A 27,485-nucleotide genomic window follows, 5' to 3' on the forward strand; every position below is an offset into this window, starting at 1 on the left:
TGCACTGTGATTTCTAACCTCATCCCTTGTTCTTCAAAGGGAGAGCGAATTAATGGGGGCAGACAGCAACAGACACTGCTGGGCATCGCAGGAGATGGGCAAAAGCTGGCACTGTGCTGCCTTGTGGTACAAGAGCTGAAAGTTTCCATTCTTGATCCTCATGTACATCTGCAAAATTGTCAATCAATGCCGGGTTTGTTGCACAAGAAAACGTGAGAAGAGCTTGCTGCTACGTTCCCAGCAAGCAGCCTTGTGCAAGCACTCTGCTTCTCACACTCTGCTACTTGCTCAGTCAAGAAAACACGCTCCTCTTTGGCAACGACTGGCAACCCTTGCACAGGGCTCAGCCTTCTCTTGCTTTCTGAAAAACGGTGCAGCAGCTTCTCCTCCTTCCTTATTTTCTAGGCTATATTGCCATGAAAGTGGTGCCCACTTCACCTAGTGGATTAAAAGGAGTGATTGTGAAGCATCCAGAGTAAAAGGGGTTGCTTGGCTGTTCCCACTGCAGAAACAGCCTGGACAGACACCAGCATCCAGCCACAGGCTGGTCCTATCATGTGCCACAGGGCATTTATTTATCATGTCATCGCTTTTCATCTGGCTCTGGCAATTGCAGTATAACTGACAGGAGGGGCAGGCTTTTTTATCTTAAAGAAAAAAAAAATGTACAGAGGCCCTCATGGTTTTTCAGTCTTCTTTAACGCTACCTGCACCTGGCATGAATTCAGTAATAAGAGAAAGCATTAATTCTGAGATCAGCACAATTCACCAGGGTATTCTTCCATTTATTTTTGGAAACTGGTACGTTACCACATGCACATCCTTTTTCCTTAAATCACAGCAAAACCTCTGCACATAAGAGAGAACATCGCTTTTTAACTTGTTATCAGATCAGAAACCAAGAAATGACTCCTTGTGAAAAGGTGCAAGCAGGCAAGGGGAAAATGCAATGAGAAAGCAGCAAGCTCCCTGCCTTTTACAAGGTTAGCACAAAAAAAAGTTAACATTTTATATGTTTTAATCAGCTAAATAGGAATAAGACGCACCAAACTGAACTTTTTTTCAGATGGCATCATGTACTACAGTGGGGTACCAGCCAGCCTCATGGATTTTTGTAACAAGGGATGATCCTTCTCCCACACTTTTTTGCTTTAAAATTACTGAGGTAGTTAAAGTGCCTCTCCTTTTATTCTCATAGTTGCAGTCTGCAAATGATTATACAGGAAAATCAAGTTGTTGGGTTTTTTTTTTTCCTGGGTCTGGATAGGAAGGAGACCTTTGATCTAAGGCAATATCAAAGTCCCCGGAAAAGCAAGTTTCCCAGATTTAGGGAGCATAAAACTTACAGCGTGGAAAACATTTTATATGTGAGAGCCAGTAGTTCTCAGACAATGACAAAATATGAATCCAGAATAGCATAAAACAAGGGTGCTCCCTGCAACGAAGCAGACCAGCCTGGAGAAGCTATTCTGGGGACCATAAAGTATACATGCTCAGACTTGGGGGCCAGCAATAGCTCTGAAAGTCAGCCTCTGGGAGACTAAATTTGGATACCCAAAATTAGAGGCCGTTTTTGAAAATATGAGCCTGGGTGGAAAATTTTGCGCTGCAAATAAGCAACATGCCATTTTCACAGGCTTATAACAACTTATTCCTAAGCCAGCGTTTCTTCAAATATGACAAAACCACCCTCTTCAGTCAGGATGAAGTTATTTGACTAGTCAGAGTTCACAAACTAAGGCAAACCTAAAACCCAAATACAAACAGTTGCAGAATTATAGCCTGGTATGTGGAAAAATAGCTACCTTGTGCTCGGCGAGCTCAAAAAGAGCTTCATCAAGAAATGTTTTTAAAAGCAGTCCCGGAGAAACAGACCTTAAAGTTGCTCAGTTGACAAATTGCTTTTCCTCGGGGAACTCTGAGATGCATGGGGCACGACAGCTTTCCTCCTCCTGGAAAACCAGCCTCCGAGGGCATTTTTGGAGCTAGAATCTGAACTGTGGGAAACCCCAAACCCCCTCACATCGGGATGCAGCCCCAGAATGGCACCAGGTGATGCAGGACGACTTGGCCATGGCACAGTCAGCGGGGAATGGCTTCGGCCACCCTGTGGGTTAGTCCCTTGCAGATGTCACCTGTGGGAGCCACAACGATGCCCCACACCGACACTTCTGTCCTTCTCACACAGACAGACAGCATTTCCTTACTCAGGCACGTGAAATATTTGCAGGAGGTTAATCAGCTCCTAACTACAGGTAAGTTACTGAGCTGACTACTAAGAAGACACTCTTCTGTGTGACTACATGATATATACATTGTGCGACAGCATGGAACTGTGACAACTCACTCTGCTGCTGCCATTATGCAGCATCTCTCTGCCACTGTTACCCAGCAGCAGTTTCAGTTACTGACATTTCCTTAATTGTCCTTCCTTTTTTTATTTCTCGTGTCTCTCTTACTTTGGTTCCAGGTAATAGGAACAATGTCATATTCTTCATTTACATTTAATTTGCCTGTATTTCCCCCCCACAGAGTTTGTACAAAAACAGTCTGTCAATTCCTCCCTCAGAGAGTTAACACTCAGGCTTTCTTCAATTTCTTTTGACCCCTACTATAAAATTCAGTTTGATGAATTATTTATGTCTGGAGGTCCCCAAGGAATTATCATTTGCATCTTCTATAGTTTCTGCCTGTCACCGGCTATTACCGAATTACATCAGCTGGACAGCAGCTGCCAGTAATCAAACCAGGTTCCTCCTCCACCTTGGCTTTTTGCAGCACCCAACAGACACAAACCAACCAGCTCTTGGAGCAGGTTATCTTACAAGCCTGCTCTCTTGCCCATTTTGGAGGTTAAAGTTGGGTTGATTTTATTTACCCATAACCTTGGTATGAAAGGGAGCAATAAAGAAAAAAACAGATTCTGTGCATTTAGGTGGGCAAATACTGCCAAAAACAAAATCTATCCCCACCTTGGACCAGAATATAGTGGTATCTGGCTATGCTCATTGTTAAGCAGAAACAAGTGTATTCTCCTAAACTAACTTAATTCAAACATCATCTTCAGGAAGCAAATGTACCCGCAAGCTCCCTAAGCCCTCCTTGAAAAACAAAGCAAACTCTTGGGTGGGAGTATTTACTTATCCAGCAGTGGGCCTTAGTTGTCATCTCCTCAGTCATCCATCCAAAGCCAGACCATAATATTGTCATATTTTCCAGCCACTACAAGAAATGGGTTCTTCTGGGTTTAAGGTCCCTATTGTTAGATCTTCGAGCAACTAAAAGCTTCACAGAAGCCCTTTGAACATGACTTCTAATCCACCCTGGCAATAATAAATGTTTATGTGTATTAAGCTAAACAGGCAATAAAATCTTCACAGGATTGGAGTTTTAGTCAGATATAACTTCTATGTACAGAAAATCCACATGTAGACCTGTTTCATTTGTTTAACTGAATATTTTTCAGTGAATTTTCTGTGTGTCTGAAAATGAAAGCTCTATGCAAAATTTTTGCAGTGTTTTCAGTTTCACATTTAAATTTACTTCCTCTGGCTTCTTTCATTTTTAATCTGTTTTCTCCCTCTCTCCAGGTTCCTGTGGCAAAATAAGTGAGTGCCGAAAAGGAAAGAAAGAAAAAATTGTGAAGCGCGGGAAGAAAAGCAAAAGCAAAACCTAACGCTTAAAAATTCAAGCTTTTGACACTATTTCAAAATAAATATTCAAAATGTGTTTGAAAAATGTTTTTCCCAGCTTTAAAGCAGCCATCCATAATACTTTCTTGCCCTTCCATTCCCTGTATTCTCTTAGCTTGTCCAGGAAACTTTGTATTGAAAGAAAGCACAAAAACAATTCCAAGCAAAAGTCTTTGCAAGAAAACTCCATTCTTCTGTACAGGAGGGAGTTCACTTAAACAGAATGAAAACAGTGGGCAGTGAAGTCTTACACTGAGCTTCCTCCCTGGTCATCAGTGTGGGATTTGATTTTTTTAGGGAAATCCCTACATTTGGGATGCACATCGTACAGAACAGCTAGCACCAGGGGTCATACATTCGAAACATACCACCTTTGAAGACATGCCTTCAAACTTTGACTTAAACTCATTAGTGAATCCTACTGAAACCTGCAAGTTGGCACATCCAACCCCTCTCACCAGCTGCAACCCTTCTGAGTGACACAGAAGTGGGAATTGGCAGAGGCAGGGGCCAGCTCATGTCTTGCTTTCTCATGACCCATGATAAGAGCATGCGCCATGAAGTTCAGTCTCAATAGTTCTTCATTGGGACTAAATTAATCCCAGCAATTTTAAGTATTCCCCGTTTTCCACAGCTGCCTTACTATTATAATCTTCCTTCTTTGTGCCTTTTTAAGAGACTAAGAACAGTGTACCTGAGCGCTCAGTGTAAGACATTTCGATGCAAGATGGCCAGGTATGGCACAACAGTACCACCACATCTGGCATGATGTCTTTCTATGAAGCAACTCTCAATTAACTGTGAAAACCAGGATTTTTGCTTCAAATCATACTGTTTCACATGGTTCTGATAACACCAAGGACTCTGAACACTCAGAAAACTTTAGCAATATTGATACACATCCTGAAAATTCATTAGTCTAGAATTTAAATCTGCTTTCTTTTTCTAATCTATTCCTTTTAAGCTCACAGGAATTGTTCTCCAGATTTGGAGACAACAGACTTCTTTCCAGATACAGTTCTGAGACTAGAAACTTTTATTTCAGTAAAAGGTCAGAAAATGTAACTGTATAATAACAATTCTAGGAGCGAGGATTTGAGGAAAAAACACCAGTTGCCATCATGAGAGCTGGCAGCAAAACATCTTTGCTATTTTTTTGGTGCAACTGCAACACCTTGATACATCAACGTTGATTAGAGCCAACTGCATCACATCCTGAAACACATCTTTGAAAAATGAATGCTGAGTATGATTATTTTTTCTTACAGTCACATCATTTCTAATGTTTTCTTAAAAGCTCCAGCTTCTCAAATTATATATACTCATGAGAATCATGGGGTTTCATTTCTCATGATAAGGTGATGGAAATCTAATAGAACAAAGTCAAGCAGTTAGAGACCAGCCAAGAGAAATTTCGCTGTAACTTGCATCTCATCAGCTGTACATGGCAGAAGGGAGGAGAGGCAGGGGAGCAGCCACAAGACTGAGGAATGGCCCGAGCTGCCGGCGTGACACAGAGCAGAAAAATCCTGGGATGTACTGTGTGAAGTACCACGGTGGGCAGGGAGAGGTATTTTTCATGCTGTACATATCCCCGGCAGGACCACAACCAGAATGCCATCCACAGCTCTAACAAAGCTGAACTCAAGCTAGAACAGGTGCAGAGACCCAGTAGGATGGGAATGGGGAATCAGTTTTACTGATGAGACAAATATAGCTTAATAGGGTTAGCCTAGCAAAAGAAAGGCTGAGGGGGATAAGATTACACTTTATAAATGCATGCCCAAATACCAGCAAGGCTAAAGAATCATTCAAACTATAAGACAATGTTGGCACAAGAACAAATAGCATGAAAAAAGTCATCAACTATTTTAAGCTAAAAGCACATTTCTAACCATTAGAGAAATAGTGGTTTGTAACAGTCTTCCAACAGCAGCAGTAGGTGCTAGTAAGCTAACTATTTTTATAGCAGAAAAATAGTAAATTTATGTAAGGGATTTTATGACATGTTATCTGCTGTAATTGTGGGTGTCCCTGAGGCTCTATGCTCCTCAAAAGGTTCTGGTTGTCGTGGTTGGAAGGTAGAAAAGAAATATGTAAATGTAAACTCTGAAAGCTGAGATCCATGAAGGCAATTAAACAAAAGTAAACAGGTAACTTTTTTTAATCTCCTGAGTTTATGTGGCTTGAATCTGGGTTTTTGATACATAGGGTGCTCATGGCTCAAGCACTGATACCCAAGTCAGTTGCAACAGAGAGTTGAATGAACTCCAGTGAGAGGGAAAAAGTGATCCTTTGTTTATTGCTTGTTGCCCTTCTTTTGCAGCATGCTCCCTGTCTCTCCAACCTGCCCATCTACAGAGAGGCTGGCTCATGAGGATTTCCTCAGCTTTGGCCAAAAGGGGAGTTTGCCTGCCCAACACTGCCAGACCCACCTCAGCCAAGGGAAAACCACGAAAGTGGGAACCAAGAGTCTTATCTTGATCCTCTGCTACAGCCAGGGATGGATTATGTGCCCAGCTCCTCCCTGGTCAGAACATCCCAGGTGCCTGTTAGGCCATAGTTTCATCAGAGGAGAAAAAATACCATTTGTATCTCCTCAGAGCCCGATCGCAGCCAACTGTCTCCTCTTTCTAATCTTGCCCACGTGAGCCCACTCCAGAGCCACCTTTCTGGCAAGCAAGCCAAGCGGCTTCTACCAGGTGGGGAGAGGTTTCTGCTTCACATCCTTCAAAGGCAGAGGCACACTCGCCTTCAGCTTGATTTCACGCACATTTCATTCACGGGCTCTGAAAAGGCTACCAGCATCGCTGCTCCCACACAACAGATCACAAATAACTGCATGGGTAAGTATTTCACTGCAGGCCCTTGGAGTGCAACCCTGTAACTCCTGTAGAGTCATTGGCCATAAAGAAAATTCGTCTGAGTCAGTACCAGAGGAAGGAGGAAGCTTGGGGTTGAAAGGTATCTGCTGTAAGAAGGCATCAGCGTGCCTTTCTGGCAGCTCTGCCTGCATTGATTTGCTGCAGGCAATTCTCAGTCAACATATGAAGAGCACTGGCAGGAGCTACCTCCTAATTATAAATCATTTAGTCAATCAAAATACAGCTCCTCAGCTACGCAAAGATCTCATTTCTTCTCAAGAGCCTTACATGGAAAGAAAAATGGAAATGCTGTAGCAGGAGGAGGGAAAAACTTTTATTTAAAAGTGACAAAACCCGAAAGCTTCAGGATCCCATTTGTGGTGTAACTTACAGCAACTTAGGTACTTGTCAAAGCTAATTAAGACAGGCCATCTGCAAACGCTTATGACTGGAAACATTCCCCCCCCCCGTGCCAGCGGTACAGTGTGTGACAGCCTCCTCACATCCCACCCTGACAAGCGCGAAGCTGCTTTGCCTGATGCTGCCCGTCCTGGGGTAGGGAGCACCTCCCTCCCCCCGCGGCCTGACAGCGCGTTACCTCAGCGTTATCGTCGCCCTTCGGTCCCGCCATGCAGGAGAGGACGGGGAAGGGTCCCTGCCCTGGGCGCACCGTGGGGACAGCAGCACCCACCCCGCGGGGAGCAGGGCCCCTGCCAGCCTTGCACAGCTCCTGGGCACAGCCCGCTCTCAGGCCAGCTCCCACCGGCGGGCTGGCAGACCTTGCTGGGTACCCTACGGCAGCGACTTCGCCTTCAAAGCACCGTAACCAGCAGTTCGCTGCCTTTGGCGAGCGGTCTGCAGGCGGAGCTGCGGGCAGTGACGGGCTAGCTCGGGAGGAATGAGGCCTGCCGGCCCACCCCAAGATGGCGGACAGATGGGTGCTGGCAGGCCGGCGAGGCGGCTGTGGAGGAGCAGGTCCGGCCGGGCAAAGCAGCTCACAGGACCGACACCCGGGCAAATGGCAGCCCAGCGTGCAGTGCCCTTGAGACACAAAGGGTTAGTTTCTCCTTAGCAATGCTTCTTTTTTTTTTTTTTTGGTCCCTGAAGTGTTCTTTGTAGCCTGAGGGAGCCAGAAGTGAGGAGCCAGAGGCCCTGCCACCGGCCTGCAGGGCAGGCAGGGCCCCCAGGCCAGGGCTGTACTGGGCAAAGCTGTCCCTGCACAGACCTTTGGAAAGGTCTTTCAAATCTTTGAGGCCATTTTGGAAGTGCCACAGTTGGATGTGACGAGTAGCGGGATCTTTAGAAATCCATTTTTTATTCTAGCTGCAGGCTTTACAAACTCTGCCTTGGCCTCAGGATTTCTTTCTCAGCTGAAGTTTACCCAGCCTAACCGCGCAGACTCAGGTTTTAATCTGAAAGGAGAAAATTCAGTTGCCAAGCAAGGTAAGCTACAAAACAGCTCTCCCATTGGTGACAGTCTGCTTTGGAAAACATGACAAGGACCGCCTGTCTTTGGGGTGACATTCGCCTCCCGCTCACCGAGCACCCTCAGCCTCCAGCAGGAAAGCCGAGGTTCGCTCTGCGCATCCTGCTGGTGAAACGGGGACTCCAGCGGTGAGGGTTGGCTTTGATGTGTGGGTAACACAAAGACATTGGGTTGATACTGAACCTTTGAAGAGGCAAAGGGAAAACGAAGCCACATCTCTTTCCTTTGTAAAGCACTACAAAGAATGCCTGCAAAGTTTTTGGGTTTTGTTTTTCAAAGAATCATATATATATATGTACACACATACATACATATATATATATGTTGTACACACACGCACATTCTTTGATTTTAGGTCCTACTCATCCATCAGGAAATATTAGAGTAGATCTCTATACCTAGATGGCTTGAGCAAAGTACATTTGTAGTGCCTGCAAGCACCCCACACACTTGGGGAAAATACAAATAAAAATTAGATGTGGAATTTTTACTGCCACACTGAAGCTGAAATAAAGATCTTAATATTACCTCTTTATTCAGATAATTTTTATTAAATTAAAGAGGTCTTATTAAATAAATCAATACTATACTTGAAAACTGAGTTTGCCCAAAAGTCTTCATAATACAATTGTCAGTTGCTTTGCTTTTCTGCTTGGTGGACACTTCTCTCAACCATTATGTTTAATCAAGGTTTAATACTTCACTGCAATGCTTTGCATTTAGACAGTCTTACATGAACTCTGGGGGTGCTATGCACGGGGCACTGTCAGGTCAGACAGTCTCTGAATGAGAACCTCTGGTTTTCCCAGCACCGATGTTAGTTATAAAGTAATACTTTACTGTGTGCAGCTACTCCAGACAGTATCTTTAGGTACATAAGGTATGCATAGTCATGTCCAGCTTGCAGACAACCAAACCAAAGCAAAGCAATGAAAACACAGTCTATAAAAAAGGGAAAACAGTTCCCAGCCTGTTAGCAGGAACACTGCATTTGCCACCTCCCTGGGTGTTATGTAGAGCTCCCAGCCCAAGAACTTCTCAGCAGAACCTCTCCCTAGCTCCAGCTATATCCCAAACTTTCTCCAAAAACATGTCATGACCTTGCTTTTGTAGTCTCTTCCCCCCACCTCCCCTGCCAAAGAGATGGACATAAGCCATTTCATTCTGCAGCACTTGGCATTTCTGCTGAACTTCATGCAGAAGTTAAAGAACAAGGTTAACAGCTGCTGTGGAGACTGGAACGCAGCAGCTGGAGGTGAATGTGCATACCCTGCCTTTGGAGTTTGGTACTAACCTAGACTTTCTGTTTATTGTTGGGGAAAAAGCTAAAGAAACATTATTTTTGCATATCCCAAAAGTGCTCGATAGTCAGCAGAGATCCAAGAATCACCACAGCCAGAGGCTGGAAAGCACTTCTTAAAAACAAACAAATGAACAAGCAAACAAACAACAGACAAAACCAAATAGGGAAAACGACACAGAGAAACCCCAGTTCCAAGAGTTGCAGATGATTTCTGTGAAGGAACAGAAACCAGGTCCATCAATGCCACTTTTACTCTGCTATAGCATATCTGATGGCTGGGAGACGTCCTGATGGCTGGGAGACGTCTAGTACCACGTACTCAAGACAAAGACAAGGAATGTTCTTCCTTTCAGGAACATTAAAATATGAAACACAAGACTATGCTAGCAGTATAAGAGCATTATAAATCACATTTTTTAAAGAAATGCATAATAATGTTTTAAAAGTTCTAGCTACAGAAAAGACCCTTTAATGTTATCCTTTCATTATTAGCACAGAGTATAAAACGACAGGCTCTCAAAGGAAAATATTTTTCCACTGAAATAAAAGGTTATCAATGGTTTTCAGACTTTCCCAATCTCAACTGGATATTGCCGAAATTCTTGAACCTTCACTGAACCCAGGAAAGATCATGCTTACCTCAAACTTGGCCCTATTCATCTTACAAGTATCTTTTTTTCCCTCTAAATAACAGATTCTGACCATAGACAGCCCTATCCAGACACTTCCCTTAATATTTACCTGCTTTTTCATTCTCAAGTCCTGAGGAAGAGTAAAATTCATGCTGGATCTTTCAGTAAATAGATCTGAAAAAATGGGACAAGATGGTATTTTTAAGAAAAGCAGCAGCACCTAGACATGAATAACATGGCACCTGATCACTTCTCGCATTCTTTACTTGCTTTGCTGTAAAAATGAGAGGCACAGCTGACATCTGAAGGAAGCCACAGTTTCTTCGCAAAAGTACATACCGTGGGGATAACGGCAAATACAGACCATCATTCAGGGTGGGATTCCGAGGCCCCCATTTCAGACAGGGGTCTGAGCTCTCTGTCAGAGACCAGGGAGGGAGCAGGGCTGGCAGAGGGCAACGCAGTTTCCCCACCAGCTACCGGGAGACTCAGCAAATGCCACCGGCCAAAACCCAGCTTCCAGACAACTGAAATCAGGCAAGGTGGCCCCTACCCTTCTTCAAATGAAAAAACAGATGTGACAGAAGCATACAAGAGCTGGCAAGAGGGATAGATGGCTGGAGGAGAGGGTGAGAGACAGATGAGAAGGAAAAGAGAGCTGTAAAAAAAGCTAAAATAACTGAAAAAAAAGGTCTTTGTCCTCAGAAGAACACAGTAATTAACAAATAGGCTTTAATCCACAAAGATGTAATTTTTGGCTTGCTGCAATTTGGGGCTGTAAACTATGTTTATCTATATTTAATCTTGATGGGTTTTGTGCTCTGGAATCTCCCAACTATACTGAAAAGGAGACACTAAAGTGCAGTTAAAATCCCTTGATTTCAGCCTGGGCTCACCTGAATCAGCAAGCTTTCCAGTGAAACTGCTCTGGGTGTACATTGACATTGCCAAGAAGAGAATGTGGCCAATTACTCACAAGACAGTTCTGCACTGAACAGTGAAACTACTCTGGATGTATATGTGAACAGAATTTAGCTCCATCTAGCCTACCAGCTTTGTGTAGTATGATGTTCTCATTATCCCGGGACTTCACAGAGTCTGACAAGTTCTGAAAAGTCAGCCTGGCTCAAAGATCACTGCACAAATGTGGGCTTTTTAAAAGCAGTTTTAAGAAAAAGAATACATACTGCACCTTTCTCGATCAAGTATTTCTTATAAAATCAGATCTATTATTTAAAAAAATCTTTAAAAAAACACAAAAAAATAAATTAAAACACCCATACAGACAAAATTCCTGCCACCGATGTTTTCTCTCAAGTATGGGGCAAATAAAAATACAAAATATATTACTTTCTAAGTCCTGAGAAGAACTTCAGAAACCTCAGGGCAAAAGCAGCCTTTGGGCAATATTCAAGGCTGTCAAGACACATAAAGGAGCAGAAAAGTCATCCTCCAGCGATGGGTTATTACTGTATACAGATACCAGTAAGCATGCTGGGGGACAAAGGCACTGCTGGCATTGACTTCAGCAGGCTACAAGAAGGCCTTTCCACGTTTAAGAAATGCCAGCACTCCACAGGCTCTCTTTACGACCAGAAAGAAACCCAAACTACAGTGGAGAGAAGTAAAGTAGGACATAAAATTTTATTCTGAAATGATCTCTGGCCACAACAATAAAATGTAACAAATATTCACTAGAACAGTCTTAACTCCTGTCATCAGCTGTACAATACATACAGTATCATAAAACTGGCCACTAGGATTAAAACCCACTACAACATCTTTAATGTTAAGTGGCAACAGCAGCATCTCACAGAAAGTTATACATACATATATACACAGTCCACATTCAATCGTTTTTCACGTTTTCAGTACACACAGTTGCAGCATATTACAGTCACGTGTCTAAGTCGTTGCCCAATAAAAACCCAAGCTACTGCTTAGACGTAATTGTAGCAGTCGAACTGAGTAATTACAATTTGTAGCAGAGATGTACAAGCTCCTAAAAACAATAATTCACAAATGTTGTTTTATTTAAATGCTACCATAGCATTAAACTGGGCAATATTCTAATCTTTGCTGACTGGAAAAAGAGTTCTTTTTGTACTTATCACAAGTAGTATTGATGGAAAAAAATACTAAAAAATGGAGAGCATTAAATAATGCACACCTTTTCCTAAAGATTCTAATATTGCCCGATGCTACTTATGTCTAAAGTGTTTTCAACATTCCCATGAAGTCATTTATAACTCCAAACCACCCACCAAGTTAAAAGTGGCTTAAGTGCCTTGCACCCAAATTGTAAAAATCCCTGGCCACCTTTATAAGAGCCAGGCACATATAAAAGGAATGCACTTTGGTTCATACCAAATGCCCTGGGATTAAATCACACTATAAAACTAAAGAGTTTGAGGTAAATTTTTACAAATACAGTTGATTTCCATCTAGTGTCACCATAACAAAAATGTATTTAAAAAAAAAAATCAATTTGATGTTAAAGTACAACCAATGAGGAAGGGCCGTCTTTAACCCCTTAATGAGACGTACTACAAGAACAGAGTGTCCTCTCCAACCTAGCAGTGTGATTGCCTTATTGTTTCTATTAAGGCCTCTATCATCTACAGGGTGTTTTAAGACAGGTATAGCATTTAAAAATAGATTTCATCCCTACTATCCAGTATTCAAAGGGTTAAAGAGGCCAAGATGCATGCCCTACAAACACGGCATTTGTAACAAAGGCACATTGTTAACACCAAGGGCACAATCCATCCTCTATTGTTAATCTACACATCTTGCATCACTCTGTTGTTCCAATACACTTAAGTGGTAATGAACACTCCAGTGGTGCAAGAAACTGAGCCAAGTGAGACTGCAACCAAAGACAACGCTGTGCTATTACTAAATCTGAAAATAGCTCAGACATCCCCAGACAATGGTAACATGTGAGACTAAGCACTGTTTCCAAGCCAACTTCTACCAGCCTAATTATCAGAGCCCTTAGAATAAAATCACATCAAAGCAAGAGGCAACGTCCTTTCCCTTCCTCCCTCCTTCTTTACAGGTATAAATAAGCTACAATAAAAAGCAGCTACATCACTTCAAAACCTTGATGTAGCTGCTCTTTTAGTATAGAGGAAGTTCCACTGTATCTGGGTTAAAAAAATAGCTCTGCACACTGTATTTTGGCCTTAAAGTTTCCGGTAGCATTTATGAAGAAGGTGGATCATAAATGCATTATTGGCATTAAGAACTGGTTACATGAAAAAGAAAATTTAGTGGTTTTAGCCCATTAATGACCCATGAACATTATGAATGTTTTCACCTTAAATTGCCATGAAAGGCAGGAACATGTATCAATGTTCCCTTTAAAATATATTAAGGGAGGTGATTCTTCTTCCGACCCTAACATAAGCATCCCTATGTCTTAAGTTTTGCAGGAAGAGTTAAGGTAGAAAGTAGTGGTAAAGCCAAGTAGGTGGTGGAGGAAGTAGTTTCCCAGTCACTGTAGAAAAATACACAGTATTGTATTCCCACAGTCATGAGAGCCAGTTAATTTTATATGAAAATTAATATATCTCTTTTCCAGACTTAGAATTTACTGACCGTAACTTACTGGATATTCATATTCCAAAAGCCACTTTTCTTAGCTGTATTACTCTATTTCATTTTTAACGATTTCATACATGTTTACATATTGCACTTACACACATTGTATAAAGTTGTGAACATTTAACACTAAATAATTTAATTTGACTAGAGGCAGGAAACGATCTCTTTTTTTTAAAAAAAGTAAGAAAAATGGTTGATTGATGCTCTAATTTTTACAGTTATCAATCAACAAATACCATCCTCTACTCAGAAATTATTTTTGGAGCTTCTTTAGGTGTTGAGTTTTTGGCAAGAAGTGATATGTTTCCTGAGAATTCCGTCGTTTTGCATTTATATCCCTCCCCCAGTCTTACATTAAGTTAAAAAAAAAACCAGCCAAACAAACAAAAAAATTAAGCTGTAAGTGGTAAAGTAATGAATATGAAGGAGAACTTAACCGGAAACTTTCTTGGCCTCTCAGGGGACCATGCTTTAAGTATTTTTCATAATTTGTACAAGTAACTCAGAAAAATCTGTGCATATAAATGTTGCTTATAGTACAGTTATTGAGGTTTAATGCAATCCATTCTAGTATGTCTTGTTCTAACATCCATAAACCCTTCTAGATTATGTTCTACTTTGTTTAAAATTCCCTTTTCATATGTTTTATACATCCAATGTAGACCACGGCCATTGTACGTGATGGAATACTGATCCTGGATTTCAAACTGTTCCTGTTGAAAACATGCTACAACACGTGAATATTTCTCTCATAGGTCTAGATACTATTCCTCAGTAAAGACCATCTTTCTTCCATTAATGCAGTTAAAAGTAAAAAAGAAAAACCAAGCATTAGCACACACACACGTGAACAAATCTACACATCTCTAACTGTTCCTTCAAAGGTAATTTTCAGCTACAAATGCCAAAGATTAAATCAAATTCCAACCATTTCACTTTCCTTTGATAATTCTCCCTTATTACAAAGCATCTAGGATGTGTCTGCCAACTGAAAAGCTTTCCACTGAGGATCTTTCCACCTATAGTTACGCTGTCTAAGGTGAAGTATTTTTCTACAGAAAGCAATGTAGTAACATAGTGTTTGCCCCTACATGCAGATGTGATCTGAAGTATAAATGTACCAGAGAAGTCACAGTCGCTCAGACAAACGTTGTCAGAAGAAATAAAAGCAATCTGTGAAATCCATGTAGCATAACAGTCTGGAAGTTACAGTATAAAACTGACAGAACAAGCACTTCTGCCTATGCAATTTAGGGAGACCAAGCTGCACATTAGAAAAGAAAACGGGGGGGGAAGATGGGGAAGAGAAGCCCAGTGCGAATGCTCAACGTTATATACCTGAAATGAAGTCCAGAACATTTTGCTTTACCAACTCATCAGTTGCTTCCAGAATTAGAGGAACAGACATACTTCCATCTTCATTCTTTCTGAGACTGCCCGTTCCTCTCACTCTACCACATGGCATGCAAGGTAAGAGAGTCATTTTAGCCCTGGAAGTTCTTATTTTTTGCATTATATTTAAATGCTCATTTTAAGCAAAACCGATTAATTTTAAATAGAGAAAGCATTCCATAGGAGGTGACTGTATCATTAGTGATACCACTACTTTCTCTGGGCTACCATACAGAAAATGACAATGTAACATGCTGGCTTAACTGTATTTCTTTGAGTGTTCTCCCTGGAGTCCAGTCAGGCATAGGTGTGAGTGTTTGCAGAATCAAGACCCATACCCATAAAATCCAAAAGGTAAAGTCTTACCAATTTACCCCAGGTGAAACCTAATATGAACCATGGAAGAGAAAGGTTAATACCTTTGACACCACGCTGCAATGCATGACAGTCACGTTGTAACCAGTGGCCTGCCACTGATGTTTATTACTGTGTCACACTAGTTACAGTAAGGCTAATTGTACTGTAGAAGACAAACATTTTAAAAAATAAGTATAAAAACTTAAAGCATTGTCCCCATGTTTTTATAAAAACAAAATCAACATTTCTTACATTTAAAATGAGTGCTGAAAGATACAAATGAATAAAGTTATTGAGCAAATAAAAATGTATATCTGAGCTACTTTTTCATACAAATAAGGCTCAGCCACATTGTATCTCTCATATTAACAGCATTGGGTTTTTCAAACTCAGCTAACGAGTTTTGGCAACACTGTTCTTTGCTGAATATTCCCGTTGGCATCTGTCATCTGTGCCAAATTAGTCCTCAGTTTTGAAGCTGAGCTTGAAGTCGGAGGTAACTTGGAAATCGACGTTATAGCACCAGTGCTCTCTGTAATTCTCTTCGCTGAGGCCTTTTCCCCCGTTGGAAGCTTTGGCAACCGTCTCCTTAGCCAGGGATGCCGCAAAGCCTGGCTGGGTGTCATACGGATAGCAGGATCCCATTCTAAACACTGTTTTAAGAAGTCAAGGAACAGGGGATCATCACATCCCTTTAATGCATTACCCCATTCTCTGCTCTCTGGTGGGCCACGTAGTTTTCCCCTCCGAGAGCGTCCACCATTAAGTATTACAGAGCCATCAGACAAGGTTGTAATGCTGCAGTAGCGGGGATAACCCTTAGAGCTCACGAAGTTTTTGGCTCGCTTGGATGAATCTAAGAGTTTTGGAGAAGGCATGCCCAATAGCTCAATCATACAAGCCAGCTGGTCTCCTTCATCTTCTCCAGGTAAAAGTGGATAACCGGTGAGAAGCTCTGCTAGAATACAGCCCAAGCTCCACATATCTATGGGCATCCCGTAACGAGCACCAAGGATGACTTCAGGTGCACGGTAAAAACGTGACTGAATGTAAGTGTAGACACGCTGATGCTCATAACAACTTGAGCCAAAATCAATCACTTTAATACCACTTCTACCCTGTTGCTTCAACAGAATGTTCTCAGGTTTAAGGTCACAGTGAATGATTCTGTTTTTGTGCAAAGCATCCAAGCACTGTAAAATTGAGTGGGCAAACTTGCGGACCAAAGGCAGGCTAAAGCCCTGAAACTTGTTTTTCTTTATTAATTCATACAGGTTCATGCTCAGCAATTCAAATGTCATGCAGATATGGCTGCGGAATGTGAAGTTTTCCAACATGTGAATAACATTCATGTTGTTATCCTTATCTTGTTTCCGGAGATGCTCCAGGATCTTAATTTCTTCCGCAGCTTGGCGGTGGAAACGTTTTTCATTTCTCACCATTTTTAGTGCCACATGCTGATGCATCTTGTGATCGTAGGCCTTCACCACCTGCCCAAAGCTTCCCTTCCCTATAACTTTCAGGACTTCATACCTGTACGCAATATGATCATGGGGTACTTGTATATAAGACCCTTGGTCATCATCATACCCGCAATTGTTTGAACCACCAATCACGCCTTGCCGCTTCTTTGCGTTTGGACCCAAAAAGTATATTTCAGGGTAGCTGAAAATCTCATGATGCTCAAAAGCTGTTAACTTTTGCATGTATTGCTTCATTGCCTGCTCTGGTGTCATAACGGAGGCTTTCACCTTCCCTGTTCCATCTGTAGATTTTAAAGAGCTGGAGCTCCCTTGTCGTCTGTGAGCACTCTCTGACTGTCTGTCCTGAACCACTGGCAATCCAGATTTGCCTAGCGCTGTAAGTCCATTTGGCTGTGTCGTCAGAACTGTCCTCTTGTTACTATTATCTTCGAACAGCTGCTGAACCTGGATTTGTCCGTGGCTACCAACATGGAGGTGCTCATTCATTGTGTGCTTACTGCCTCCAACCTAAAATCGAAAATAAATACATACCCAGTTAACAAGAAAGGCATGAACTCTATGCTTCACCATTCATTCTGCAACCCGCCATCCTGCCTAAATCACCTCAAAACTAAGTATTTTCTTAGCAGTCAGTTGTCTACAGATAATCTAAAAAACACAGCACATATACTGTGATACTGCTAGATGCTATTAAATTTTCCAGACCCTTGCTTCTCAAATGCCACTTTCATGACTCTCTAAAATGTTTGCAACAAGGTAATCATGGATGTGCTACCATGATAAGCTAACAGTTCCTCCAAGGAATCTTCAAGGCAACAGTCCTGTAACATCAGGAAGTATGCTTGAGGGGCGTTAGACTTTACAGAACGTAGTAGCAGTTTTATTGATGCTGGAGATCAATATATAATGCCTGCTAGAACTCACATGGCTTAGGCTCTCCTAGTCACCTGTTCCCAGAAATCAAGATTTCAACTTGTTCCTAAATTTGCTGTATATCAAAAGCTCGAGATATACAATTTTAAGCAATAAGAAATGTGCTGTGACATGCACAAAGAGGAAAAGAACCCGCACATTTCTGAAGTTCAAGAGATGCCATTTACTGCTTGCAATTCAGACAGTCACTATTCAGCATAGCATTCAGATCAATGAAGCATAAGCATATCCTTTAGCACTTCCCCAAACCAGTCTTATAATAACTTTTAACCAAGATGAGATTTCAGGCCTGATGCAGACTTGAGTGGAAAGAAAATCTTTGCCTTGAAGAATATACAAGTGACTTTATTTTAAAGGGATGGAAAAAAGGATTACTAAAGTAGAAGATAATTAGTTTGTCTTCTGCCTGGTCTTACACAAACATGGGAAGAATTCCCCTGCTGTCTCTCCAGATGATTCACCAGTCTTAATATTTATGCCAAATTACTAACCAAAAGTTCACCAATACTGTCAGACAGATGATCAAGCCAGGGTTGAGAGCACTTTTAATCCGAACCTTATTTTTTCCAGGCAGCTAAGGATAACACATTCCCTGTTCACTTAAGGTTGCTGAAATTAAATCAGAAAATGACAGTTGTGTGCTGTGATATGAGGCAATGAAATCTGTGCTGCAATCGCAGAAGTGCTTCCTAATGAGAAAACCAGGACACGCAACGCAGACTCTAGCATACTTTGTGCTTCTGTTAATATCAGTCTGATATGGCAGAAGCATGTTTTTGTAAATCCAGTAACTTGTTCCCAAGGAGCAGCCAGCTGAACATCAGCTTCACCTTTGGATAATATTTTGAAATTTGCAGTTCTGAAACTCACACAACGTAAGAACAAGAGCTCTCGGGATTGCTTCTGCGGAGTTCACTCTCTTCTGATTCCACTTTGACTCACGTCGAATAACTGGTCCATTTTATTTTGTCATTGCAGTTTGACCGTGCATGTTTATTTGCAGAGCAATTTGGGCTCACACTATCAAATTTGATTGATCTCATAGAAAGCGTTACCACACAACTGCAATTCAGAGCAAAGACATTTGTAACACTGAAGCTCAGTGAAGATATACAGGATATTGACATTAATTCCCTTCCTAGTTTGATGTCTCAAAAGCACCAGGAATTAAATCATCAAGGGAACTTAACGAGCCTATTGTGCCTACTGGGAATTCCTTCAGGTCAAGTTTGAAGCACACTGCAGTAGCAGTTTCCTGAAAGTTGCCCTGATCCTCTATATAAACAGCAGTTACTGAAAAAAAAAAAAAAAATTCTGCCCCAAGAGCTGCTAAATGACGCATCTCAGAAGAAACAGATCTAGTTAGTAAGATGTGTCAGAGGTTCAGCACATGCAGTATTGCAGAACTGCGTAATTAAGAAATGCACAACGAAGCAGCAGAGTAACTATATAGATTACAAGTACTCCGGCTAGGAAATTCCAGGTACAAACATTTCTTCTGCAGCACTGGTTAAACAACAAAGCAGAACATATCTGGACAAACTGGGAGTAGACAATACTAACATACAGACAATAAGAAAGAAAGAGCATAGCAGAGAAAACCATCTTTAAGAACTTCTTAACCCAAGTACTCATTGCCACAGTTCACATTTGAATTTACTTTTTTTTTTTTCACCTGAGTCACCTGTTTTCAGAGTTAACTGTTTTCTGCCCTTCCTAAGCACTGCTTGTTTCAGTAGAGGTACTGGGGAATTCTTCAAACTTCAGTTATTTGCTTTGTACCAGGATTTGGAAAAAAAACAAATATTTATCCACTCTCAACAGGGACTAAAGAGTTCTCTTTCCTAAAAGCATGTTTGTAAACACATTCTAAAGTGTAAACTATGTAGCTCTGCTTCCTGCACCTTCAGGCAGCCTCATGGTTTCTCTTGCTGCTCACAGGTTGGCTTTTCTTCCAAGCAGCAGAAAGAAATCACCAGCATTATCCCAGCTTCACCCCAAATCCAAAGTGACCGGTTTTGCCAGTTTCAGTCAGCTGCTACTTGAGAATGCAAATGCAGATGCAGACAGTAGCACTGGTTTTCTTTGTGGAAGAAAAGGCACCAAATTAGCACAACCTCTATTCCGAAACCTGTGGCAGAGAAGAGAGCTCACTCTTCTTTCCAAAACCCCAACAGGAGTTTCAGAGCTATCAGACACATCACAACCACAAAGTCAAAATGAAAAATGGACTTTCCTCATCTCAGGGTACTGCCTGCACAAGAATCACCACCTCTTCTACTTCCAGCCTGGATGAGGGCTGGATTCTCACCAGCCCTTTGCTCTGCCTATCTACTTCTGGCTACCGGGTGTCTGAGATTGCTGTCAAGTTCAGGCTTGCACTGCTTACAAGCTCCACAGGCTTCACCAGTGACGCTCTAAGTTCTCCGAACCACAACTAATGGGCTTGGGAAGCTACAGAGGACTACAGCCTTCTTAGCCCAGTACCAAACTGTTCACAGTACACAGAAGCTCCATCACCCTTTCATTCGAAACCGTAAGCCTGAGCGGTTTGTAACGCAGCTCCCTTTTGCTTCTGCAGATGGGCCTGCAAATTCCAGAACCAACAACCTACACCGCTGTCAAACTGCGTGCACTTTTGCAGCTTACTTATTACATATTTTACTGCCTGCGCTCAGACCCATCTACACCTTCAAAGATTTACGTATTTTTATAGCGCACATCTTCAAAAAACTTGGTGATGTACACATTTCTCCATAAAACATACTGAAATAACAGGTAAGCTTGAACTCAAAGAACTAATCTTCCCGAATCTTCTGGCAACATCAATTACAAAACAGCAAATGTTACAATGGGTTTTTTTCCTCTCTCAGTAGTTTTTCATAACTCCAAAATCGATGCTATAATTTTGCTTTAAGCTTGGTTTGCTCAGTTTATGGAAGTTGATGGCTATGCCGAAAACCTAACCTTTGAAGTAGAGACACCAGGCAAAACAAAACAAAAAAAGCCAACCACTTTTTGGCAGGGGGTTGGAGTGTTTGGGGTTTGGTTTTTTGTTTTCACAAATGGGTTTAGGGAAAGAAGTAGAACAGTAACTTAGTGTACCTAGACTACAGACCTGTAACAACACAGAAGTAGCATAAAACTAAGTCCACCCTGCTAACAAGAAGGCAAACTGACTGACAATTCCTTTGCGGTAACACTCAGCGAATGCAATGGTCTGTTTCAAGACCTTCTACAAGACTATGACTATAGGATTGAACACCACAGGAGCATATACCGCTTCTCAACTGTATCTTCCAAAAGCATCAAGACATTATGTAGTTGTACCACATTCCATCTTTGTAAAAGTCACTTGGTGTGATATTAGCACCCTATAAAACTAAGACAGACACACACTTCAGCTATATGTTATCATTTTATTTTGAGAAAAACCCCAGAAAGAAAGATTTTGATGTCAATCAGAATCTAAAAAGGTTTATAAAATTAATCTTAATAATAAAGCAATCATGATGGCCTGCTGAAATACTGCACAGGAAAAAGATGTCTTTATCTGCTATTACTTTGCATAGATGAGGACAAGGGAGAAACTGTGTTCCAAACTAGTAACCTAATTAAAGAACAAATATTACACTATACACCCCTTTTTTTACAGCATTTCTAGGCATGCCAATTTCAGCCCTACTGTGTCTAACATGCTAGGGGCATACGGTATCAGGTGTAGCACGCTTCACTGCCTATGTTGTTGACTACAGCCTGAGCAAATGTACAAAAGGCCTTTTTTTCCTTGATAAATGAATTCAACAGCATTCCTCTGTTCAGAACTAAAAATAGCTGCTAATTAGCAGGATAACAATAATGCAGGATTATCATAATGGTTTTGAGTATGTGTTTTATACACCGAAAAAGACTAAGCCCTTGTGCTAAAGAGCTTGTGGCTCAACAACAGCTGTAGAAAAAACACACTGTTTAGACTTTTTGCTGCTGTCATATCTGGTCCCTATAAGCTTTTTGAAAAGTTAACTTGACTTTATATAGCAAATATTTTCACAGACACAACTATGCTTCAGCAGTGATACTGATTCGTAAACTTTTTTCCTCCTGTCAGGACTATGCAGGTGCAGTAACTGTGAATACCTCTGGGACACCCTGCATGTATTACGCATGTTGAAACCAAAAAGGACAGTCAGTGCACACTAAATTGAACCCTTCACGTAAGCTGAAGTGTACACATATGACAGATGCGTCCAGATGTATGGCAGTCCCCACAGAACAGTCACCAACTGTTGGAACCCAAATTTCAGAGCCCCCCCCTTAAAAGTTAAGATAGCTTCATATTCCTCCTACACACAAGTTTTATGTAGAAGAAGAAGAAACATCCAAAGAAATCTAGATAAAGAAAAGTCCAGGTCATGACTGTATAGTTATTTCCACTCAAACGTGACAGCATTTCTGTGGCAATTCATTACATGAAAACGCCACAATAGGAAGGTATTTTCTTTGGTTTTACCTGCTTTAAAGCAGCTGCCCACAATAAAAAATTGCAGCACATGACCCACCAGATCTTCATGTTAGAAGAGTCCAGGAATCTCTGTTCCATTATAAGGTAAATTAATTTTTTAAAAAATTTTAAATATAAATTTTTGAAGATTAAGACTGAATGACTGATGCAAAAGTACATGGACAGACATTCATCCCTCATGGCAAAAGAAAACAGGCCTGCTGTAGGGAAATCTTAGAAAGGGCTTGAAGAGGGAGGGCACTGAATCATGCACTGTAAATGGGTTGTTGTTACAGTACTGGACAGGAGCAGAAAAAGATTAAGACTGCTTTACTGCAAGAGAAACAGGAAGAGTGCAGAATGCAGGGATACGTGCCAAATAAGAAAGAACAGAGATGGAGGTAGGCAGAAGACAGAGACAAGAGTCTGGGAGAGGGACTCACAGACGGGTGGGGATTTACACGAGCAGAGCAGCAGGCAAGCAAGATAATCTCTACTGCAGCATGTCAAGTGGATGTAAGAACACCATAATGAAACAGGAGAGAGTGAATGGAAAAAGGTTCCAGTCACCAAGGCAAGAACTTAAGGCTTCAAAAGAGTAAGCAATGACTTTGGAGAGGAAAATGAAGAGGACAAGGGGTTGGAAATGAGTTCATGTTTTCTACCATAAGCCAAAAAGATACTCAGGGATGGAAGCAGACACGAATAAGCCTAGGATGAAGCCACAATTTTTAAAAAAAATAAACAAAACCTTTCCCTGGTACAATACAAAGCAGCCTGCTTAGCAACAAAGGTTGCTGTGATTGCAGAGACTGCAGCCAAAACCTCTGCCCTGTTACACGAAGCCTGTGTAAAACAGCATCTTCCCCACTTCTACCCATGCTACTACATTCTACCGAACAACGAAACTTCACTTGGAAGTAGGAGACCACAGTTTCACTAGAGGCTGGATCACACAACTCACTACTGCAAGAAATATGACAGGTAGTGGACTACTTCTCTGAATTAAAAGAAAAACTTTTTAGCTTAAACAAAAACCTATCTTCAATCTCAGTCTCTCTTTCACAACTAGTGTATATACAATGCACATGCTTACATCCAGTCACCGGCAAGTTCAGCCACTTAAGGAAACTATACATTCTTAAAGTTTGAAACACAAAGAGAGATACCCTCAATTTTTAGCTATTACAGAAGTCACATAGATACAGCAGGGATGAAAACACAATAAGGAAATGAACACAAAGAAGGAAAATGGCTTAAGAAAACTGAAATGTTCAATTTTGAATAGGTCCGATTGGAGGAAGTAGCGGGATGCAAAACCAATGGTTTCAGTCAGTGTCAGCTGAGGTCAGGAGGCCTGAAGTTTATAGAAAGATCACATGAACAGATATAGCCCTTTTTTTTAAGGTTAAAATCCAGCATTAGGATGTCACATCTGTTCCTTACCACAAAAAGTTATGTTAGCCAACCACAAAATAACCACCTACAAAATTCAGAAAGGCACTATGAGGTATTTCTGTAATAGTACCCAAGGCTAAATAAATACTGTAGAGTAGGCTGTGTATCGCAAAGGCAAGGCAGAGTCTGCAACAGTCAGAATCTAGAGGGACATGAAACACAGCAATATAATGCTTGATCATCCCTGTGTGCTTCCATAAGTATTTAATCTCTATGTATATATACATACACATCCATATGTGCCAAACATATGCATACATACACAATGATATATGTATAAAAACACTCGAAACACAGAAATGTAACACCTGAACACGCCTCGCATGCTTTCATAAAGACTACAAGTATCTACGTATATATGCACAGACACTATATATAATACACACACACGTAAATCTATGTATAAAAATACCAAAGTTCCGTACTTCCAAAATTAGTAAGTACTCCCAGATACATGGCTGGACCACCACGCTTTCACAAATCCTAAATTAAGTCTGGGCTCTGTTACATGTGGGCCCCTGTTATTTGTGGGCCCACCTGTACGTGCAGTTTCATGACTGGTGTCCAGGCTGTTTGTACTATGTTCCTCCTTTTCTGTTTTTATAAAAAAATTAAGCTGCTGCCCCAACTCTAATATCAACCAGCACTTAACTGGTATACAAATGTGAAAAAATTGACCTTTGATACTAAAGAACAATTCAGACATATACCCTAGCTACATAAATATACAATGATGTTGATCTCAAGTATGCAGCTCCACCTTGAATTTGCAGAATATTCATCACTCCTTTTGAGAATATTCTACATATACTGATTTTTTTTTAATTTAAGCCAATTCTTTCTATACATGGATTTGAATAAGATGCTTTTACCCCTGAAGCTACATAGAAAGTCACTGAAACACTAATATCTAAATGCATAGTTTCACCTTCCACTAGCCCATAATCACATTACCATTTAAAGCTCTGCCATATGTTTACAAAGATAGTATGTGAGCATCCATGAAGAACTCATTAATTCTAAGAAAAGTATGCCATCAATGCCTTTCAGGGTCAGTATGAAATCTTTCAGAATTTAAAAGGAAATGTATGCAATAAAAATTTCAGATATTTAGTGTTAACGTGACAGCATATAGACCCCTCTCTGTACTCTATCACGCCTTCAGGACAGAGATACCCCCTCTCATCCATATATAGTGGCATACTTCGGAAGTTTCATTCCTAGTAGATTAACTAGGAGTGGGAGATAATGTGAGATATCACAGAACCGGAAAATAACATCCTTTTCATGCCATCAGTGCTTATTTCTTTAGGTAAACTACTGCAGCAATAAAGTCGGATTCATCCAGTCATTGTCCCCAAGTACAGCGACAGCTATTTCTGGGGAAGACAGCCATCGGCCTGAGCTAATCAGACATGTAAGGGGAGAGCAGCCTTCATTTTTCACCACATTGCATGTGCCCCTTTAATCACAGTGACTAACCTCATTGCCAAAATAATGCCACCTCAAAAAACGCATTTACCAGAACAGCTCCTCTGTGCGAGTGTGGAAGATCGAATTTGTCACTGAAAATGAGACACAAAACCAGACTGACGGGGGGGGGGGGGGGGGGGGGGGGCCGAGAAAGCTGCTTCTCCGTGCAGTCACAGGGTCCCAGCCTCACAACAAACACGCACGTATGTGATCGGAGTCTGCAGAAATTAAACGCACTTCGCTGAAACACCAACCGCCTCCTTAGGCGGGATGGGACACCCACGGCTGGGGGGCCGGGGGGGGGCTCTGCCCTCTCCCACCCCGGGGTGCCCGTGAAGGGCTCGGTCCCACCGCGGGGGTCACCCGGAGAAAGGAGAGCAGCGGCGGCGCGGCAAGACCCCGGGGCCGACCTCCCCCCCCCCCAGCCCCTTTCACCGCCCTTCCCTCCCCCCCGGCCCCCCGCCCCGTGCCCGGGCTCACCGTGTGGGAGGCGTTGCTGGCCCTGAGCGGCGGCAATGTGAGGGGCGACGGCGGGCCGGTCCCAGCTCCTGCCCGGGAGACCCCGGCTCCGGTACCCGGGGAAGACTGCAGCGAGCGGCCGCTGTCCCCTGCCCTGCCTGCGGAGAGCAGAGGGGTGAGCGCGGAGGGCAGCCGGAGCCGCCGACCGTCTTGCTTCAGGCAGAAGCCATTAAAAACTAATCACCGCCGCGGCGCGCAGACACACTCATGCACCGATCCGGCTAATAGCGCGGGCGGGCCGTGCTCGCCAGGCTAAACCTTTCATCCGAGATTAACCCGCCACCGGCAGGCGCCTAACCGGGAGAACAAGCCGGCTCTGCCCCGCACACGCCTCGGGGCTGGACGGCCGCCCGGTTCCCCCCCCGCCTCCTCGCCCCGCTCCCCTCCCCGGCTCCCCGAGCCGTCTGGCCCGGCGAAATGCCGGCGCCGCCGGGGACCCGCCAGGAGTTCGCAAGTCTGCAGCGGGGAGGGGAGACGAGCACGGCGGCCCCCCTGTCAAACGCGGCCGCTCCGGCAAACGCAGCGATTCCCAATTTTTTCCTGCGTCGTTTTCCTAAAGTGATTTCTCACCACCCCCCCAGCACCCCCGCCTCCTTGCCCGAGGCGAACTCCCCACCCCGCACCGCAACAATACGCTGGAACCGAACACGCAGCCCGTGTCCCCGTCCCCCCCCCCCCCGCGCTCGGTTACCGGGGCGGGGGGGTGGATCATTGTTCCGACGCGCACGGCCCCGCTGCGGCGGCAGCTGCGGGGCGGCCGAGCCTCCTTTCCCCCCCTTGTGTCCCCCCCCTTCCCCGCCGCCCGACCCGACCCGACCCGACCCGACCCGACCCGGCCCGGCCCGGCCCGGCCCGGCCCGGCCCGGCCCGGCCGGGGTAAGTAAGGAAGCCCGCAGCCCGGCGCCGTTGCGATCGCGGCGGCCCCTCTCCTTACCGGCTGGGTAGGCAGCACCAGCGGCGGCGCTAGCCGAGGGTTTTCTGGTTAACATGGCCGCTGGAGAGGAGGGAGAGGAAAAGGCATGTCAGGGTGGCTCTCCTCCGCTGCTCCTCGGCCTCTCCGGCCGGCGGCTGCCTCTCTTCTCCGATCAGCTACACCCAGAGCCAGACGCGTCCTCCGCTGCATCCCCCCGGCCCCGGGCCGGCCGGACAGACCCTCCAACGGCCCGCCGTCGCCTCCCGCCGCCGCAGCAGCAGCCGCAGCAGCAGCAGCAGCAGCCGCGCCGCCGCCGCAGCAGCAGCCCCCGGCCCAAGCTCATCACCTCCCCCGCCCCCGCCCCGGTCGCCCCGGTCCCCTCACACGGAGGAGGGGGGCAAGCAGAAGGCGGCCGGACAGGGCCCTCCTCCTGGCGCGGCGCAACGGGGACAAACAGCGCACTGGCGGGGCAGTCCCCGCCCCGTCGGCCGCTTCTCCTCCCTCCGTCCCTCCCTGCCGGCCCCCCCCCCCCTCCGCTCCCCCCCTACCCCACTCGAGCACCCCGAGCACCCGCCCGTTCCCTCAGCGCAGCGCGGCGCGGCGTGGGGGGAGCGCGCCCCGGGCCCGCCCAACGGCCGCCTCGCGCCGGGCCGTTCGTCAGCCCGCCCCGGGGGTCACAGCCATCTTGGCCGCCGGCGGGCAGCCCGCCCCTCTCCCCCTCAGTCTGTCACCGGCCTCTGCGGGGCAGGGGCAGGGGCAGGGGCAGGCCGGCCATCTCCTCCTCCCCGCCCGACCCGACCCGACCCGGTGTGTGTGCGGCGGGGAGGGGGGCGATGCCGGCGGGGAAATCGGGGGGGGGGGGGGGTCGG

At 43.8% G+C, this 27,485-nt stretch overlaps 1 protein-coding gene across 2 annotated transcripts; it reads right to left on the minus strand.

The window, feature by feature from the left end:
* Window positions 1–11,602: 11,602 nt before the first annotated feature.
* Window positions 11,603–27,061, minus strand: DYRK2 (dual specificity tyrosine phosphorylation regulated kinase 2). 2 transcript variants are annotated; one of them, XM_052774533.1, is made up of 3 exons: window positions 26,638–27,049; window positions 25,665–25,801; window positions 11,603–17,326 (listed from the first exon to the last, which is right to left on the minus strand). In XM_052774533.1, exons 1-3 carry the CDS (start codon window positions 26,690–26,692, stop codon window positions 15,725–15,727), a joined length of 1,794 nt encoding a protein of 597 aa, XP_052630493.1. In that variant the 5' UTR covers window positions 26,693–27,049; the 3' UTR covers window positions 11,603–15,724. The 2 variants fall into 2 exon arrangements, with proteins under 2 accessions (XP_052630493.1, XP_052630494.1); XM_052774534.1 differs by lacking the exon at window positions 25,665–25,801 and having other exon boundaries at window positions 26,638–27,061.
* Between the last annotated feature and the right edge of the window lie 424 nt (window positions 27,062–27,485).

This window comes from Harpia harpyja, chromosome 23, assembly GCF_026419915.1.
Source record: "Harpia harpyja isolate bHarHar1 chromosome 23, bHarHar1 primary haplotype, whole genome shotgun sequence".
In the NCBI taxonomy this organism is placed as follows: domain Eukaryota; kingdom Metazoa; phylum Chordata; class Aves; order Accipitriformes; family Accipitridae; genus Harpia; species Harpia harpyja.